Source organism: Opisthorchis viverrini (assembly GCF_000715545.1).
Source record: "Opisthorchis viverrini unplaced genomic scaffold opera_v5_250, whole genome shotgun sequence".
NCBI classification, from domain to species: Eukaryota; Metazoa; Platyhelminthes; class Trematoda; order Opisthorchiida; family Opisthorchiidae; genus Opisthorchis; species Opisthorchis viverrini.
Genome location: NW_008751905.1, coordinates 407,188 through 428,384, shown reverse-complemented (window position 1 = coordinate 428,384; position 21,197 = coordinate 407,188). Strand labels below are relative to the sequence as shown.

Genomic DNA, 21,197 nt, shown 5'->3' with positions numbered 1-21,197 from the left:
GGTAAAATATCTAAGTACCTTATTCTATTTCTTCACCGAAGCCACCTTGTTTTGGGGCACAGCAGTCCGTCCTCATCATGATGCTGGGGTCCACAGACATCCATAACAGAGTTAAAAGTCCGATGAATGCACAATGACGCAGTGGTAGCCATTTTTAAAGATTTTTTTGTTACTGACCCTTACTGAGAAAACCGCACTAGTTACTGGGCCACTCAGAGCCGACACTCATGTAACGCGGCTACTGTTGATGTTTGATGGTACGAAGGACCATTGTGAAGTACAGTTCACCCTGAGTCGTTCTTCTAGCAATCTTTACGGTCAGTGGCACACCACCTTTCCACCTAAATTGAATGACTACAACAACTACTTTCGTTAAAATATTCCACTGACTTGATAAGTGGTTAGTTGTTCGGACGAATGGTCATGTTTAATCCATCTGCCGAATGAGTTACGAATCCATATTCATCATATAGGTCCAGAATCAGGATTGGATAACGAGTACAGTACAGCTGAAATGGACTTGCATTAACAGCCCTACAGTTAACAGACAAAAGCTTTTTGCTCAGTAACTGTGAACTGCGAGGAGTTGGATGTGGGTTTGCTCACAGCTGTTTTACTCATAAAATTTGGAGTGTACTTGCTGTGATTTTCATAACAGTTTTCTTAATTCCCAACGGGCTTAGGTATGACAAGGTTGGTCGGTACAGCCCACGCTGGTATATCACTCACTGAGAACAACAATAATTTACCGTCAAGAAACATGTAGTATAACATCGTTTCGAAGCATAAAGAACACGGAAATTGGCGGTGTTAACCCAGGGGCATAAGGTCTTGCACTGTTAGAAAAGACTATGTCATATGACACAGTTCCTTTAAAAAGAGCATAAGGAGTTAATTTATAGACAAGAATGGATTGTCGATTGCGCTTGTTAGACGAATGATATGAGACCAGTGTGGATGGTAATTCTAGGGTAGGATAACAGCACTAGTATTAGGAGTCGGAATGGAATATCTGAGGTATGCATAGACTAGCAGAAAACCGATACAATGTTTATTGGTTAGTGCCTGTATATCATCATTGCCAAAGCAAGCAAGCTTTGGCTATGAGGCGAGATGGCCCAAATGGTTAGACCACCAATTTACTGACTGGAAGGTCCGTGCTTCGAACCTGCCTCTCGACTTCCCCTGTCTAGGCTTGGGCAACCTGGCAGTATCCCAGCCCTCGTGCAACCATCGGATGGCATGGCAGCTAGGCGCCCAAAGGGTGCTACAGCTGAACGGTTAAAGCAAGCAAGCTCTCTACGCAAGTCCTCAGAGCCACAGAATCCGGAGAATCTCGTGTGGCGTCAATCTGTCGACTTCTCTGAAAGTGGGAGCAAGCTGGTTCCACTCTTTTATAGGTGTTATTTTGATGGTGATTCCAGGTAGAAATCAAGCTGAGGACTCGTGATTTTCAACCAACTAACTATCTGGTTCATTTGAACACAGAAAACTATTAGTTTGGTCGTCTGTACATGTATTGATATGAACGAATAGGGATGCTCGTTTGCTAGATCGACTCACCAAGAAACAACAAATCACACGAGACCGTAGTAGTGACCCGTGGCTTCGCCCCGGGCAGAATGCCTGTAAACGGGCTGATGTACTGAAAATGACAACCCAATCGATGAAACTCGGCTCAAGTTTACAGACCCAGGTACTTTACATGGCTGACTGCAAACAAAATGCGCGGTAACAGACTTATTAACGAATCAGTCACAGCAAATGTACCCGGATCAATGAATTAATCCAGGACACCGAAGTTCGGTCGTAATTTATTCATAAGTGCCTGACGTTGATGGAAATACAAGTGTAGACAACCTGGCTGTAAAAACAGTCTTCGTGTTTTATAGGAAAGATGTTACTGGTCCAAATGTTCACAGTTTTGCTTGTCCATGTTTGCGAAATTCTTACACGAAAGCTGCACGCATCGACAAGCTTACAGAGTTGAGCCCCTTTGGGAAACCTCTAAGCAATAAATGTCTTCATGAGAAACTATTGGTGCTTCGGAAATTTTTGCAGTGGGGTTTTATATAAGAAGCAATAACAAGCGAGAAATATTCTCGATTCATTCGTAAATTATTCAACGACAGTGTTATGGTTTTATTGACCTATATCTTCAGTCAGATGATGAAATAACAGCCACCGGTTTCATCTTGTTTCATTATTGTTATTGACACAATCATAGGGAAAACTAAGAGATAAGGTCAACTAAGTGAACACCTATTGCTTCTTCAGTCAATTTCACTTGTTGTAGATCAAGCTGTTGTTCCAAAGGGCCCGGATCCTGTCTGCTTTGAGTCGGTTCACCCACCGTCTTAACGTGGGTAAGACAAGCAAGTCCCAACAGATGACTAGTCCTTTCACGTGATCCGTTAGATGTACCGTCGATTTGTGTCACGTTGGAGAATCGCATTTTAGACCTTGGACTATCACAACTACCGATGCCACGTCAGCAGCCGTCTCGGTTTGCTCAGGCCTGAGGGACATTGGCGAGTCCGGACAGCTAGCATAGTTGCTAGACCTCTCGCAGCCCGGTACCTGCACGCGCTGGTGCCTTCAGATCAAAGTTACTGTTCTCGCCTGGTCTCACATACTAATTGTCGATGCCTGGTCATGGTGAACCATCAGGAGGGTAAGCGAGCTTCTCTCGCTACCCGTGCCTCTGAAGTGCGAACTTAGGACAAGGCTGGTCGAAGGCTGTGGCAAGTAAGCTGCAACCAGCCTTTTGTAAATCAGCCAATCATCCTCACCCTGGCTTTGTAAATAGCACAGCAAGTCCTCCAGGGCCCAGGTAGGAACTGCGTGATATAGAGGTGAACTTATTGAGATGAAACTCGTGTGTAAAACTAGATTTTGCACAACACGAGTACCAGTTTCTGGGGAAAAAACCTATCAGTTACAGGAAGTTACAGCTGAAGCAACGCATCTCCAAGAGCAATTTGGGCATTGTGGGCACTGCGATCAGCAGGCGTCATAACAGGTTGCAAAGCAAGGTATGAATGTTTAACATTATGATGGTCCCATTAGGATTCCTCGGGGACGCATAGCTTAAGAAGTCACGTCGATGACTGTTCGAAATTCTAACCACACAAACGTTATTGCAGCCAGCGGCCATAGGCTCAGGAGTTGACACCGAAAAGAAGTTGGAACACAACACGACAGAATTTTACTTGGCATCTCTCAGACTCGAAAAAAAGACCAAGCACAGTTGCTGAGTTTACGGCACCTTCTCTGTTTAGGTGCTGCAGACTACGAGCTTTGAGTGATTCTGAAGCTGCTGCAGCAGGTTGCGCCGGTGTTTGTTAGATCTTAAGTTCTCGAGCCAAAGCTTCACTGCTCTGATGGTTGTCTATAAAAGGCCACCACTTTACTGTCAGCTTTCTGATTCGACAGAAAATCGCACGGGTTGAAATACTATACGCTTTTCGTTTATTTATGAACCAACGGATTGTTGCTCCGACCTCTACAGAGAATTGACCACTCTCTGGTTCTTCAAGAAGAGCTCGGATGTTGTCATAATAGCTGGAAATTTCAATGCACAGGTGGGACACCTCGGTCGATTGAAAGAATGCCTCGGTGGTGCTTTCAGATTGAACTCAAAAGGCAACAAGAGCGGTGAACGTCTTTTGATCACTAGCTGTTCTTCAATTGTACGGGATTTAGACGCAAGGAGCACCGTTGTTTTATCTGACATCGCTCACCCCCGAGCAGTCCTGGAGTCGAACTGACCACATCACCATCAACTACCGTTGGCTGGTACAATCGATCTGGAACAAATAAGTCGATTCAGATCACTCTCTCGTTCTGCGCGGGTGTTCACTAAACGTACTCGGTAAACTCTAGAAACGAGCTCCCCACATAGCAGTAAGAAAATTTTGCGAGCAATAAGAGAGGGAGACGTACCAGAGCCCACTGTGCAACGAATTACGAGCGACCTTCACACAACTGGGTTGGGATGATCACAGCTACACATGATACCGGGAACTCTGCTCGCAGTGCTTCCGAGTGTGAACACGGATGCCACTGAATCCCAAAACGCTCATTTTCACTTCTTGATGCGAGGCAATCTATCCCTCCTGGTTTTCAGTACAATTAGCCAGATTGTTGAATCCCAAAACGCTCATTTTCACTTCTTGATGCGAGGCAATCTATCCCTCCTGGTTTTCAGTACAATTAAGCCAGATTGTCGACTGGACGAGAGCTCAAAAGTGGACCGGACACTCGGGGACCGCACCTGGCTGTTGAGCCCCAAGGAGTGCGAAACCGGTCGTGGGCTGCCGAAGAACTTTCAACAACCTTATGAGCGGTGTATTACGTCTAAGACCAATACAACCTCGAAGGCACGTAAAACGCTTTACAGCTTCGAGTGCCCCAATCTGGGTTGTGAATGGTGTGTGCAGTGATTGCATGTTTAGGATAATGACATTACACTGTGAGTGCAAAGCACATGCCAAAGGAAGGGATAACTTTGGTCAGCTCATCCAAAAGCCCCTGCATCGAAGATGAGAGCGATGTTGTCTGTATATTCCAGATCAATGGGACTTTTGTCAGCAGTTATATGAACGCTAGGGTTTGGAACACCTTCCAGTGTTTGTATCATTATCTTGCAGATCACCAGATTAAATAAGAATGGAGAGATTGGGCTTTGTGTACGGAAGCTTTTGAAGAGTCCTCCATGTAGTCTCACACGCTTGGAAGTCTGAGAATACAAACAACGTTATATGTTCACAAACTGCCGGGTCATTCTTTGCTGAGGGAGCATGTTAAAAAGAAGAGACCGGTCAGCCCAGTAGAATACGCACTGGATCAATCGTACGTATGACGTTGTTCTGACACCCGAAGGAGTGTGAAAATTTGGTAAAAGCAACCTCTCTTTGGCCGGAATCTCTCTTACTGTTCTCGATTCTGTTTCACCAGCCACCATATGGCAACGAAGGAAGAGTGGCGCCAAGAGTGCCGTTACGACCAGGGTCAGGCTGATCACCTGCGCTTACCGGAATCACTACGAGATCCGTTTTGAAAGCAGGCACTATCACCAACTCTCGCCATAAGTCTGGGACAGTTTTCTCGACCCAAATGCAGGCAAACAGATCAGACAAGCGCTGGATGAGGACTTCGCCCTCACATCCGAACAAGGCTGGTTGGATGTCCTCTTTACCGGGAACCCGGTGGCGTTTGAGGAGCCGTACGCAGTCATAAAACTCCCGAGGCCATAGGGGTTTCCAGGCTTCAGCATCAGCTGCGAGCTCCAGATTACTGACAGCGGATCGCTACGAGAATTACTGTTCGAATTATTCGAGGCATGCTTCTTTATTCAAGATGATCACGACGTTTCGGTCCTTGATTGTTACGCTCACAGGTGGTTAGCAAGGCCGGTCGCATGGATCAAATGAAATTACCTTAGGGTATTCCCGCTTTCCTGGGCTTCTTCCATTTCCTTAGCCTTTCGAGTAAACCAGGCTTTCCGGTCAGCACGTACGCTCGCTGTCACTGGACTTTTGATCCTATATCGGGCCAAATTACGTTCAGGACCGGCGAAGACATTTCTTCGGGATTCAAGAAGTGCTACAATCCTGTCTGATATCCATTGTTGAGTGGATCTGATAGCGCCAAGCAAGATAGCGCCTCCAAGCACTGTGCAAAGAGTTGGCGATCTCGTTCCAGCAAGGGTTCAGATCTAATAGTAGAGCAGTTGGAAGAGACTCCGGAAGACGATTCTGGTAGATTCGTATAACATCCGGATCTGTCAGTCTCACGGTTGCTAAGTGACTTGTTCGCGAAAGGGGAAGCGACTCCGGATGAGCTCGTAGTCGAGATCCACAAATGTGTTTCAAAACGAACTGCACTTACTTATTGATCCATGCCATCGGCAACTGATGGCGATGTGATCAATTTGAGTTGGAGAACACCATGTGGTCAGAAAACTTCGACAATTTCGGAAGTTAGTACAGTACGAAGAGTCTGAAGTCAGCACATAGGTCAAGAGGTCGTTGGCTAGTGGCTGTATGTACCAAGTCCAATCCATGTCGATCAAACAAGCCTGCCCACCTGTGCGTTCAGATCACAGGCAACCACGATGCCTGAGCCTTTAGCTCGCCATAAAAGGGCATTCAAGGCGTCATAAAACTTGTCTTCTATTATATCAGAGACCGCAAGGCAGCGGTATTTGGCGGAAAATGTAAGTGTACTGCCACACATGTTCCAGCCCCCAACCTGGAGGGCCAGGAGACTGTATTCGTCAGACCTCTAACCATTGGCCAAACCGGCACTCTGAGTACCGCAAGAACACTGTCCAGTATAAATCCGTGGGCCACGGAGGCACACAAATCGTCAAACAGCGGTAACACTCCTTCCCCTAGTGACGGTTGACTAGGTTCCCTGTTCGTGTTTGGGAACATGAACGTGTTCCAGAGAATCGTGACTAATTGTTGGTCGGAACGACTGTGCCAAACAAAGGGGTATGTCTCACGTCTGTCATACACACGGTCACTAGCTTCCTTCCCATTAAGAGGTCTATCCCCAGCATGCGAGACGCAAGCCCAAGAATACGAAGTGGGAGTTCGACCTCGAAAAGAGTGCATTGATCACGTCTTTACATCACATCAGGTGCTTGAGCAGCGCCACGTATACCGCTGACGAACAATCGCAGTCTTCCTCGACCTTGAGAGTACTCGACCCGAAATATTCTTGGTTGTCTCTGAAGTCCGTCCTTTGCATGTATTTTCATGTCTCGGGTCTGGTTAAAGTATACAATAAACTGTTTAAAAACATCCTCACAACCAGTGGAGTTCGACAGGGTTGTTTTCTTTTCCATTTTTTCACTTTCATCATCGGTATTACGATGGTGTACACTCCAAAGGATCACGAATCTAGGTACCGAAGTCACGCCCGAAGAGAACCTGTGTATGAACAATGCGGACAAAATCACTCTGTTGTTTGGCCATTACTTGTCAGCACAAAGTACTCCAAACGGAACACCGGATGTAGTCCAATCTTTCGGCATGCGCTTTGCATCTTGAAACTGCGAAACGTTATTTCAAGATTTCCTTTCGTCTTAGTTCTCTGAAACTTCGGAATGAAGAGCTTGAGTTTGTTGACCAACCTACGCGTCCTGGTAGCCGCATAAGCTGTTACCGCAGGAGGCTCAGTCAACGTTCGCCAACGTTTCGTTTATTTATAGCGTTGGAAACGACCCGAGATCCACACGGTCCTCTTTGCAGGCGACTTGCAACCCCGACAGAAATGACACGTAGCCGATCCCACTGGCGCGCATGCCGTAATTGCCTATCCGGACTGCCTAGCTATCCTTGTGCACTGGGCTTATGTCCGATGATGTTCGTAAATGACGGCGGGTCACTCTCACTAAGGCCGTTTTTATCATTGTACTCAAATATATCGAAGCGCGTACGCACGGGTGTCGGAATCCGGTTCAGAATTTCCCCTCGCATCCTGGCCACTGTTCTTATGTCCAAAGGAACAGATCACACTAGCTCAGTAACAGCACAAAGACGCGAGTATCCACCTCCTCGAACTCAGGTGGTGGGTGCTCTGAGACAGGAATGGGGAAGAGTGGATCAGACGTAATTCAAACAGATCAAAAACACAGAGGATGACTTGAGATGTAATGCCGTGATAACCGTAACTAATCCGTATACTACCCAAGACAACTTGCATATTTCTCCTACCCAACACCACTAACCTTCAGCAGCTCAATATCATAATAATTCAGTCAAATTGAAATGTGGGAAGATCCGTTTGACCCTATCGTTGATCATTATTTTGAAAGTACGAAAATCTTTCGCCGCAACAGATTTCACTTTTGGTAGGAACAAGTAAACTCGCTAACCGTTTCGGAGGTTTGGTAAAAAATCAGTCTCAAACATTTTCCAGTTGGTTGTAAACTTGTTACTTTTTGGCACATACGACTTCCCAGAGTAAACCCTGCAAACGGAAACTGCTTCCATGTAAGAAACTGCTATGGTTAGCAGCGAAACTAGTGCTAATGAAAAGAAGCTATGCGCCTCAACCCAGGAACAATGGTTATAAGAAAGTCGACACGAAATATCCGTGTTCTATCTGATGAAGGCCTCATCTATCGAATGTTTGACCGGTAAATGCTAAACAGCAAATAGATTAAAATGATTGGTGTTTCACTGGGCACATTTTCGTGAGAAAGAAAACCCTGGAGGACAGAGCAGTAATTCGCAGCTGTATAAGAAAAAACCAACCCAAATTTCCCGGAAACACAATGCTGCGTTGTGAATACAAGTATAATGGTGATTCGAGCTCGACTCGGATGGAAATGAAACAAAACGCGATCTGAACCAACAGCAGCGAATGGGGATGACGCAGGCATTCTGAATATACATGGTTATATGTGCGTGTTCATCGGGGGAGGAGAGTAGATTGGAAACACAAAATGGTTGAGTAAATAGTCAAAAAGGATGGTTGGTGGGTTGCCACGAATCGATAGGATTCAACCACCTCGTGGACGGAAATCACAGATACCACCGTACTGTCGTAGGAGCCTCGCTACTGTTTATTGGACACAACCCAGACTGAAACAGATTGCGCAGAAGTTCGAAGAAATGTGAGGCGGATTGAATTACAGATCAAAGTAACGTTTTTTTAACGGGCGAAGTGCGATCGATGAAAAACGTTCTGTGGAAGTTGAACCAATGGTTATTCACGGTAAGACGTGTGCAAATTACGCCATGATCATCATCATTCGCTGTGTAACATCCGTGACTGGTAAGCAAATGCCAAGAACCCTTGCAATTGCAGAACGCTGGTCCAAAGAAAGACACATCAGCCTACCTAGAGTACATAACCACCCAGCATCCGTTGGGTCACGGTCGCACAGATCTTGGGATTTTAAAGGGAGGCGAAGGTTAGACTTGTGTGGCACAAACGAATGATTTTCTACTTTGATGCTAAACCTACCATTCTGTGGAGGACGCTTCTGAAGGACTGCAGTTCGAATGTACTGGTGGAGCCGTTTTGGCCCTACAGTTGGTTCGATAAGGATGCTAGGCGACAGTCAGGTTTTCCACATTAGTCGTCAAACTTGCCGCACAAATTGATAGTCATTGCACTGAGAGTTGCGTATAGTCCTGAAAGAGCTAAGCCTATGAATGTCTCTTTACTTTCGGTCCAGCAAATGAGAGGAGTGATAATACAAGAATTTGGCGGGTGGAAGCTCGCCACTAAGTGGATTTTGCGAGTCAGCTAGTCTTACAGTCTGTAGCACCAACTAACGGAAACTGCGAAAGATGAGCAAGCGTCAGATAATATATGCAATTTTTATATCACCGAACGCAGCATAGCCTCTTCGGAAGGACAAGGAAAATCCTACTACTACGGTCACGTCCTTCCGGTACATTCATTTTTTCCACAAGATACTGCATTTGTTTTAAAAAGTTTGTCACCGTGGGTCGAATGCTCAGCATAAACTACGGCGTGGTGACCGAGGCCTCATCCCAACTAACGGTATTCATTCAGCTGGATTGTGGAAAGTTCGTAACGATTCAGACAGTAGAGATAAAAGTGCCTCCGACCTTCAGTTCATCACACTAAGGAGTACCAGATCAATAATAGTCGGCATGTGAGTATTCAACGCTAAAGTATGTACTGGATCACAAGATTAACAAAACAAGCAACGTGTTGATGCAAGTCTTTTTTCAGAATCACATCGACAGTGGCGTGGGTTTACAATAGAGGCGTCATACTAGGACGGACAACTAAAAAGCAAAGGACAGTAACTAGACTCACTTAACAAACTATTCTCCCCGCCCGAACTAATTGCTTTCTCTATGTCAGGACTTTAAAATGGTTGGTTGGCTTGCTACCATATATGTGTTACCTCGTGGTCCAAACTGGAACGACTGAAACTGCACAACCAAGCTGTTTTGGAGACATGAGCACTCGATAACCTGTTTTCACTGTAGCCATCTCTAATGAATGCGAACAGCGTCACTAACAAATCGTATCCAGAGAAATCCTTTCAACCTAACGCGGCAGTCTGTAAGTGTCGGACACTGTACGGCAGGCACCAGTCGGCCAAGGTCACAAGGCGAAAGTACATTTTGGTTCCAGACCAGGACGGCTTTACAGGTAACAAGCTTGAACCCTGGCCTGATTAGCATGGTGCATATTAGATCATTTAAGAGGAGCTTTGAATGATGGGAAAATTTGTTTCACTGCCACTAAGCAGTCAAGTATTCCAATAAACTCTTGGTATGGCCGGAAACAAGAAATCATTCCGATTCATGCGACGCTGCGTTGCGGTCAACGATGACTAAGTCTGCATACCAACCTGATGAATCTAAATTAGAACGGGATACCAGTGGATCACTTTTCAGGGCTAACAGTTTCCAGTCTTATAACGATACAACTAAGCTCAGTAGCAACGTGCGTAAGGATCACCAAATCTATGCTTCCATATTGTACGCAGTTAGCTAACAGGTCATATCTTCGTTTGTTAGCAAAAAACCCACTGGACAAAGCAATCCGCTAATTGGCGAGGTGAACTGCACCATGTGGTCACAGTAACCGTACTGTCGTAAGGGAAGACTGACCGGTGCATTAGAGCATAATGTGCGGGACATTATTGCGGCAGATCGTTTTTCCACCACTTAATCATGCGCTGAACGCGTATTCTCGTCAGCAACAAGGCAAACTGCTTCTTCCCGTGGTGAACTCTTTTAGCTGGGGGTAATTAAGATCCACGAATAAACCCTCATGTCGATAAGGTGAAAACTATGACTCCAAAGGATCGAATACTCCGCTGGATTTGAAAACTGGCTGCGGGTATGTGTTGGGGACTGCACAAGATCAGTAGGCTAATCGAATTACAGGGTTTGCACCTAAGGTTCAACACAAACTAAAATGGTTAGAAGGGAGTCATGAGCGAAGCAAATGACTGGAAGGAAATGTCGAATATATTGTGCGTTTAGGCTCCGCCAGTAAGGCCTTTGGAGTGAACACCTGATTCAGGGTTCAGTGAAAACCAACGCCAACCAATGCGGCTGAATTTTAGGTCGAACAGCAACGGATACATACGCGCGGTGCACAGAATGCAACTCTTAATAAAAGATTAGTGTTCGGATGCGTGTCGTGACATTCGATAGTTTTCTGTATATAGTTCACGATACACTCAAGATATCACAGTATGGTGGGACTGATCTCTAATTTCGTTCACGTTTGTGCGTTCTTTTCTGACTCAGACTATACCTTCTCGTGTGCCGCGTTTGTTACGCACAGGACAAAATAACCTCCTCAAAATGGACCTGATTCACAGAACCAAGGAAGTCAACCTATTCCCCTGTGCCATGCACAAGCCAATAACTTCGCTTCTTGCTTTTGTCTACCGTCTCGTGTAAATCATCTATGTGAACAGTGAATGAGATGCGCAGCAGATGCAGGACTTACCGACAATCACAACAATGAGAGCCACAACAACCATGGCCAGGATCGCCCACATCTGTAAGCAAAGATAGTAGCACGTGAAATGGTGGTTCCGTAACTAGCTAAAACTAAGCGAAAAGTGGTTAGACAATGGGATGTACAAAAAATAAAATACATCAGAAGACCACGGAGTGATCTCCTTCCCGAGGCAAGTTTTGCAATCCAGTTGTTCCCATTGCAGCAACACTTGAGGAATCTCCATACCCCATTCGGAACCGAAAGAGGGACAAGTTACAGTGGCACACATGCCTCCTGGTCAGCGCAAAGAAACTTCACAACAGAAATGCTCGCGGCCATTGGTATAGGTTTACTCATGTGAAAAAGACCTATGTCAACAGAAAGGCTGTTATAATGTACGTGACAACAGCAGACTTAGCTGGATGTAGCCTAGCCTAGGAATAAAGAAATTTGACAGTCAACGCAGTTAAAACGTGCGTGATTGTAAATCTTTCTTGTATCGACAGAATTGAATGATGCAGCATTATTCCATCGACCCATCTCCAAAGAGGAACAGCCCTTTGGGTGGACAAAGTTCAATCACGGGGCTATTTCCAATCAACACCTTCAATGAAACGATATCTCTTGAAACCGGACAAAATGCATTTTCTGGTTTCCTAAATGGTTGATCTGCTTCCCTGTCCCCTACAAGAAAATAGTTCAGCAGCCTAGCTATTCCTAATTCTCAACCACCTGAAAACGTGCGACCATGATTGGACATAGACAGGCCCTTATCCATATACGTAGACTTAGTCGACTGTTCGGAGTGAAATACGCCACTAATAAAAGTAGGTAGTATGATGAAACAACGAATGATAACTCTATACTTATTACGTTCATGGCCATGGCTTTTTAATACAACTATCCCCTTCTAGCGAGATGGTTCTAGTGGTTAGAGCGCGAATTTACTAACCGGAAGGTCCATGTTTCGAACCCAACCTCCGCCTCTCGACTTCCCCTGTCTAGGATTGGGAAACCTGGCAATATCCCAGTGCTTGTGCTTCCTTCGAGTAGCATGGCAGCCAGGCACCGGAAGGGTGTTGCAGCTGAGCGATTATCCCTTTTTAGCACGACCATCCTCAACATACGTCAACTTCACCTCAAGCAACTACTTTGAATGTGCACATTCAGGTGGTCCCGCAAGTGAAAAATACATCAAATTTCATTATCCCCACACGATCATCCCTTTTTGTGGTTCTTATTCTGGTGGTAGTGATAGGAAAACTATAACCGGCAAGCAGGACCATCGCATTAGTTAGTTCATTAGTGTAAGCCTTTTCATCTGTATCAAGTTCAATAAATCGATTACACCGCACTCAAAAACTACAGGGCTCAGTCATCTTTCTCGGAAAGTGGACAGCACAGCAATTTGAACTAATGCAGCTTAAGTACCTTCAGCCGTGGAAACAGCTAAATTAGGTTGAACTAAATGGGACTGCAAATTATGACGAATCATGTGCGAATATAAGGCGGATTGAAGGTTGTAACGAAGTTTCCGAGAAAAAAAAACAGTCCAACTTATGCAGGAGATTGCAGAATGCAACCAGACTGTGCGACTGACTGGGTCCCTCGTAGCAGTGAAAATCACGTACATTATGGAAACAGCTCGTTTTGTATCGTCTCAGTGAGAAAGCTTTTCGATACTCTGACATACCATGATCAGAGCAAACGGCCTACAACAGTACTTCGTCTGATTGTGAACGTGTGACTAAGTGTAAAGCTATATTCAGGCGAAAGACAAACACGAGTTCATAAGTATGAAACACCGAAATTATATGAATCCTATGTGGTCCAACAATCCAAGTTCTCGAGTACCGGTGAGGCAATCAGAGATTTGAAGCACGGCTTTTGTCGCCCTTGTCATCAACAGTAAATGAAATAGAACGGACTAAGATGACAATGACCCCTACTAAAAAACCACCTTGGTGGTTGTGTACTGATAGGGTAAAACTGTCCTCAAGTCAAAATTCTTAGCCTACCAGTTAACTGTCTGCTCAGTCACTCGATTCTAAGCGCCATGTGTCGCATTTCGAAACATTCCATAAAAAACTATTGACATGGAATGACTCAGTTACAGAGTACAGTGGCTGTTTCACTTTCCACTGAGCCAATCAACTGTTTGAAATACCCGACTGACCTATATACCTGGGTCTTCCAAAGCAGTTGTGCGGCATGGCATTGAACCACGTTGCCTTAGTGAGTGGCTGATGAGCGCCCGGTCACACTGAATAGACATCCTTTATTAAAAAGATTAACTGGACATCAATCGAATGATTTATTCCAGTTTACACAACGTCAAATGCTAGAAACATTAAAGCGTTATAGTTTCGAGGAAGGCATGTGAATCCGACTATGCGCTGGCTCGAGCGTACAACGTAGAAAGTTAAAGTGAATGCACGTCGGTTCACGCTTTTAGGAAATGTCCATAATTTGAGAATTATTAGTCTTGTGGAGCGAAGTGAACAGCTTATAAAAGAATAGAAGTTCGCACAAATAGGGCTGAAGAGAAGCTATGAGAACACATGGAAAACGTACACACCACCTTGATAATGGCATGCAGAGTAACTGATGGTGCTCAGAAACAAAACTAGGACAGTTAAAAATGACGCAGTTCCAGAAATCAGGCCGCGATGATATTGTAGCCATCGTAGTTCTAGGATTCGGGGCGATACATCGTTCCAGATAAGCAGCTCTTAATGTTCATCGGATTACTCATGGAGACAGATAACCTGCACTGCCAGTGGCGACAAAAAGAAAGCGTGGTCGCAGGTATATCACTATTCCTCAGTTAAGGTTGGTAAACTTGACTGGTTGTTATTCTTTCCGTCCGTCAAGAAGACTCAACCTAAGCGGCCAGTTGAACTGCTTCAATCAAGGCGCTATATCTGTTTTATTCGACTATAGTGGTGCCCCAAGAGGAGTGCAACTGAGGAGAGAAAACAACTAAGACCAAATCCTAATAAGTTTAGTCAAAATTTAGACCAGACAGAAGGGGTGTCATACATTTTTTCACAACAATCGCTGAACAAACAGGACTTCCGCATGGCTTCCGGATACAATGTTCAACCAGTGTCCAACGGGTCTAGGGAGCAACAATTTGCTCAGCGAAGATAGAGAAGCGTGCTTGATGGCTCTCCTGGGAAACGCCACCGAAGAGGGTTCATCGCCTCCTCTTGGGAATGGTTCACTGGGGAGAATGATTAGACCCATGACTATCGCTTCCTTCGTTTGGCAGAGTTGCGGGCCCATACTTAGCATGTAGTGGCTAAGGTTTTGTAAATACACAAAGTTCGAGCGGGTGTAGGAGAAACTACGGTCTGTACGGAAACATGGGACACCTATATCACAAGAATCTGCTTGATGAGGGAATACACGATTGGTACATAAACAGGATACGAATTTATGACCGAACAAAACCAACGGAATAGCTACTCCAGCAGTGCGCCCGTAGGCTTGTTACCAACGAAGAGGTTGGAAGATCCCCATACTGGAAGGATCCGATGGCATACAAATAGAATTCCTAATGCGACCCTCCTTGACAAAGGTCAGCCATGGCTGCTTGTTAATATCTCCAAAACGACGTATCAAAAGCCCACGTGATGATGGGGTCACAAAATCACTGTAGCAAGATGGGGAAAACTTTCTCCTGAAAGACTCGAAGGCCACAAGCTACTGGAACTCACTGAAGAAATAGACTTTCCGTTCGGCAATGTATTATAGACAAACCTTACTGTCATGGGACAGTTTTCATTGGCGTATAGTTGAGGGAACGAATGTCTTTCTAGCACATCTACAATAATCTTCCAAGAGAAAATTATCTGAAGAGACCACTTCAATGCGGGTCCATAACAACCGGGAAGTGGTGTGGAACTCTCAAGAAAAAATCACACGTTCATTTTCCATGTACTGATCCATTTTTGAGTCATGGCATAACGGATGCTAGTTCTACGGCGGCACGTGACCAGTTAGATCACAGGAAGCCATGGCATTCGATGTAGAGACTTGAAGAACGACTATCTACGTAGACGTGGGGATTTTGAGACCGGACACGTCTCAGTGCTGCAAAACAGGCAGAGGAAACTTAACAACTCTAGCGCAACCCCGACTATATCAGCTTGGGTCATATGTGTGCACCTACAATCAGTCTTGGGGGGAACCAATCCCACGCCTGATCAACATAAACTTCTGAAATCCTCCATTTTTCAACCAGTATTTGCGTCCCATGTTATTTTATGGAGTTCAATACCATTAACCATATAGTTACTAGGATACTTGATACTGGGCTAATGAGGAACCTGAAACACTGGATGAGACGGTATTAAGCCGAGACCCAAGGAAGCTGACGGATGGCGCTGATATGATGAGCAAGCAACAGTTGCGGCTGACCATTGTTGCGCAACCAGGTTTAGGTCGATCGATGACCCGCAACAGGCTTCAGCATGTTTGGCAGCAGATTTCCCTCGAATCTCCATCAATGTAAACGCTTTGCACTCACTGATGCATTCGGATCAAACAGTCCGTGGTTGTCCAATTATGGGCAGGTGTCTAATGGTTCAACTGTTGACGGGAAAGTCCACATCGGATATCAGTCACTCATATGTGTTCGCTGGTTTGCTTCCCACTTGTCACTTGTAGCGATCGCATCATTGATAGATGTGTAAGATAACGCCTCGTGAAAACAAATAGATAATGAACGACCTCAAAAGTTACCAATCTAAGGCTAATAAGACCTAATCAACTCGTTGCCTGCAACTGAAGACCATCATACACAGCGTGGTGAGTGTGTGAGGCCAACCGACCGACAACACACGCCGGTTCAGTGTTCTTTTATGCAAAGTTGACGGTGCATGCCTCTGCAACTACCAAAGCAAGGTTACACACGGAACTGCACACGCTCAGCATGTCTAAAGCGCAGCATCATATGGTTTGGGACTAAGTTTACGGGATGGTTGAACATATTATGATCCTAAGGCTTACGTGTCGATGAATATAATATTGCTCGCCCGGCACCAATCCTACATAGCAATGAATGTGCTGGCACGCATGTCTTGTGCACGGTGGACCGATATCCATTCACTGACTTGCTTGTCACCACCAGCTGCACCCATTTAAAGAAGGTACAAACATGGAAAGTTTGAACTAAATTGTCTGGGCACCCTAAAACGCGAAGAAATAAGACGGAAGGATTGACAGAAGTCGACCTTCCAAAACGGCCACAGACGGTCCCTAACTGGTAAATCTGGTGGGTGGGGTATGCGAAGGGTCGCGATTCGAACGCTCCAGAATGTCCAGAATTGAGGCCAATAAGTTGCAAGCCTGAGTTGGAACAACCCAACCGTTGGTGACCTTCAAGCAACTCGGCGCAAGCGCCTGTACTGAAGGTTCGTATTAGCCAGGAAAAGATGATGTTCAGAACGCAACCGAAGAATTCGCTCCCCGTTATCCGTACAACGAACACTAACTCGAATCTACTAAACTATGCGTCTTTCGGACTTAATCGTCCAACTCGGGCATCCATATCCCTCACCAGGATGACAATATCCTTCTTCTTGTTGGTCGAAGTAGCCATGATAGATCTTCACAAAATCCATCTTTCTCAGCTGCCGAATTGCATTATCTGGAAACGTGTGCCGAAACGACAAATAGACATCATTTACCATGTCGGTCGGTTTTGATCTTAATTGAATCAACGCAGAGGCGGCTGTTGAATCGGATCCAGTTTACCAAAGCGCTCTCATCCAACAACATCAACAACAAAGCAACACCAACATCAGAGATACTACGAGCCATTGTACCAGGGCCACCGGATACTCGAAGAGTGATATATGAAACGTCTGATGTCGTCCAAAGTGACTTGAGGTGTACGACCGAAGTGGGCTTTTGTATACGCGTTTCCGAGACACGGAATACATCACAGTGAGGGAAAGCAAACTTCCAGGAAGAAATGCCGATTGCTCAGTTCGACATAGACCATGGACCTGCAACTTGGATCAGATCCTTTGAGATTAGTAAAGGCTTCTTTTGGCTTATTTTGTTGGATGTTAGTTCAGAAACAGAACAGTGGTTGGCGGACCGGAAGTTGTTAGTTGCCCTGGCCGAGGGAGGAGTTTTTTTAGGAGCCCCACTTTCAGCCTTTGATTAGTAAGGCAATGGGAGAACGTAGGATTTTATTCCGGTAGGCCGACCGTAACCTTCAACCCAAGAAAGACCCACAAAGCGGGGGGTAGTGAGGTTTTATTGCAGGACATGGTCGGAGCAGGTGACTCAATAGTCTGATCGAATTGACTGTGTAGCACTGGCCTGGCTGGAGGACGCAGGAAGTAAGACATAGATATCTCACTCTTGATGCTACTATGCATAACAAATGCGTTTGGAGACGCTAAGACTCTTGGTGGGCTTCAGTGGTCGCTCGGTGGTCACGGTCAATCGATGGGCGATCCAGGTGTGTAGTGTTTGAGGTTGACATTTTCTAACCCGTCCTTCATGGGGGAAGGCAGTATCGCCGACCTCCTAAATGTGGACATACTGTTAACCTGGAAGAAACAACTCACTGCTCTCACACTTCTAGCAGAGGGGGGAGTGTGACTTTGACTATAAACACCCTTATATTACGGGGTGTCGCTGCTCGTCCACTGCTGGCTTCCATTTGACCTTCCTGGCATCGTTGCACCTTCTGGAATAAAGTCCCAGCCAGTATAAGCCATGGTATCACCGACGTATTCAAGTACGACAACCATGTCAGAGTGGTCAGACTTTGGTTGAGCTTCTAGGGACAAGCCTGAGCGTTCACACCACTCCGCAGAAGTTCATGCTTAGAAGTGACAGTTCGATGTGAGAATGCTTTTAGAGACTGATCACACAGCTCGAAAATTGTCATCAGCATGAGTGTTTCACACAGTAGTTAATTCGACCACGGATTGGTCACGGATTGTGGTGAAACGTGACGTTACGACTGTCTTCAGTGGGCACTTACACCTTAATCGAAAGACTCCGAGCCTACCAAGTAGTAGTAACTTTGCGGTTCGCGATCCCGATGAGAATGATAGAATGGCTAGTGCACCAGAGTCTAGTCGAACAACATACACAGTGATAGCTGAAAGGAGGCCAATTATTACAAGATTTTGAAACAGAGTGGACTGGCGTTGTCAACTTTTGAGGAGAAACAAGAGCTAAAGAGCCAGAAGTTGGTATTGAAAATCATCTTCGAAAGTTGTATCTGCAGCTTGCACTGGAAGCAGCTAAAAGATAGCAAAGCTTGTCTATCCGCTCCACAGATGACCCGTGTACCCATTACTTTGTTTCTGGTTTAAGCCCACCTTGTCAGCTTGTTGCAGAACCGAGGAACTCAAGGAATGAGAGCGTTCCGTAGCGGTAAATCCCCTAAACAACGCTCTCTAACAACTGAACCAGACGAAAATAGTAACTGGAGCTTGGGGTGGCAAGCTTACTTAATGCCCCTGTAAGTCTGATAGTGGTACTTCCTCGGACGACAAGCACTATTGGTCGGCCACGGGTCATACAGTGGCTTATGACAACATCCATTTCAGATACACTGCGCACGTGGATCTAGGACAACGATCCATTAAGACGATACTGTAATGGTAATCAAGCTGGGGGTGATACTGAGTAAAAAATAGCCACACGAGAAGTGTCCTTTCTGGAAGGACTTTTGGTCTGGCGTTTAATGATAAACCAAAGTAGGCAAGTCACTCATGATTAAAAGACAAACCTTCATGTTCTGCCAAAAGTATTTCCTTCTTATTCGGTTGGACACTGCCTCAAACTGTCGTGATTGAACCTGGAGTTCATCTGCAAAAAACGGAATGTGAAAGTTCAGAGGAATAGTGTGAAAGAACAGGGCGAATTTACAACAAAATACCCATTTCATGCAACATCTATGACTACACAGGACACAACAAATAGGCTCTTACCACACATTCATGAAAATAATTAGGCCATTCACCTCGACGCTTGAAAAAGGCCATCGACTAAAAACCAAATATTTAGGAGAGAAATCACAAAGTCAGTGCTGTATGCAACATGTACCTATGAAGATAAACGGGAACCCTTTCAACAGAGCCCCTAGCGTTTGCAAACCCAACTGCTGACGCACAAGCTAACTAATACTGCAACCACAGCCGTTTCCAGTAACTTGACCCCAATTCATACTAAACGACAGAAAGTTTGATAAGAAGTGAATATGAAACTGGGATAAACAAATAGTTTGGTAAAGCTACATAAATTCTCGCAGAAGATTGTTTGAACATTAATTGATTTCCTCTTGAGTAGAATGTTGATAGCTCAGATAGTCATCGGTTTGTTTGCTGACCTAGGCGATTTAATTGCGAGTATTTCAACATCAGTCGAGGCGACATCATCAGAGCATTGTTGGAGAGCGTAGCCGTGTGCGTGGTTGTGCCCAGCAACTGACGCCACCACATCAGCTGCTTTTTACAGGACTCTTCTACCCGCCTACCGTTCTCGACATAAAGGCAATATATACCTTTGGCTATTGCATAAAGCCGAGGAGTTTGGAAAGTGTTAGTGTAACCCTTCTTTCAGGATGAAGTCTGCGTGGTCCTCCCTATGCTTGGCCTGAAATGCTGCAAGATATGGCTGCTGATCTATATCGGTAGTGTTCTTATTGCCAGCTTCTGTTCAGATTGTGTGGATGAGTGCCTGGATATGTAGGCATTATACCCTTTGCCTCTTTTATTATTTTTTCTTCACCAAGCTTCCCAATAAATTAGGCATTGCAGCATCGATTCGTAACACACTAGCTGTGCTGCAGAGTAATGGTTACGCCAGCAGGAAAATCCCCTCGGATATATTATGGTTCGCCGTATCGTATGGACCCATGTGGAATTTTGTAGGAGATCCGGTGGCCAATCGGGAATTGGTCACGATCTGGTGGCAGCATAAATGTAGCTAGGTGCATGTGCGACAGGTATCACACAATACTAAACACCGGTACGCAACGAAGAGGAAGCGATAAATACGAAAAATTCGCTTGAGTGCTCATCCGCTGTCTGTTCACTATAGCCACTTAAGTCCCAATAAACTGCAGATCTGGTGCTGTTAATAATAGCACATATGATGCACTAAGCGCTATTCAAAAACGAAGTAACAGCTGCCTTTATTGTGGTTGCCAGCGGTCGAACCTTAGAGACGAAACTATCTTGAATTGGACCCGAGTTGCGCAACCAATTATGAACCTATGATGCGGCTATATGCTTGTCGTTTCAATTCGAAACCAGCCTCCAGAATAATCAACACCATCTAGCTAATGTTCCTATCAATCAACACGTTAGCCAGAGACTCAACTGATCAATGGTGCAGGGCAATTATTGACTCCACCTAATCCTACTGTCTCTAAACCGGCAATCCTCAGGGCGGTGTTGATTCGGATGGTACACCGCACACCAAGTTTAAACAGCTTTGTGGGAGGGGGTGAACATATGATAGCACTCATATGTTCTTCTGGTAACATTATTACGGGGTTAGTGGGTATGTGGGTACGCTTTTATTACAAGGTTGTTTCGCAGAGGGTCTTTGCACATCCGAGGTTTGCATCATGTTTTGGATAGGTCTAATAGAGCGTCGCTAGATCATTGTGTGGGCATCCAAAGAGAACCCGTCGGATTTCGCGGCGAACACGGGTTTCACATGTGATGCCGGAGGGCCTTCACGGT

General features: G+C 45.3%; 2 protein-coding genes across 2 annotated transcripts in view; one reads left to right on the top strand and one right to left on the bottom strand.

Annotated features, from left to right (window-relative positions):
• Positions 1-21,197, bottom strand: part of T265_14721 (hypothetical protein) — a gene marked incomplete at both ends in the record, with an annotated part of 28,834 nt that overhangs the window by 874 nt on the left and 6,763 nt on the right. The window contains 3 exons of the mRNA XM_009174954.1: positions 5,037-5,281; positions 11,473-11,524; positions 19,235-19,314. Of these exons, the coding sequence (XP_009173218.1) occupies positions 5,037-5,281; positions 11,473-11,524; positions 19,235-19,314 (377 nt within the window). The remainder of the gene's footprint in view (positions 1-5,036; positions 5,282-11,472; positions 11,525-19,234; positions 19,315-21,197) is intronic.
• Positions 17,870-21,197, top strand: part of T265_08993 (hypothetical protein) — a gene marked incomplete at both ends in the record, with an annotated part of 55,032 nt that continues 51,704 nt past the window's right edge. The window contains one exon of the mRNA XM_009174943.1: positions 17,870-17,947. Within this exon, the coding sequence (XP_009173207.1) occupies positions 17,870-17,947 (78 nt within the window). The remainder of the gene's footprint in view (positions 17,948-21,197) is intronic.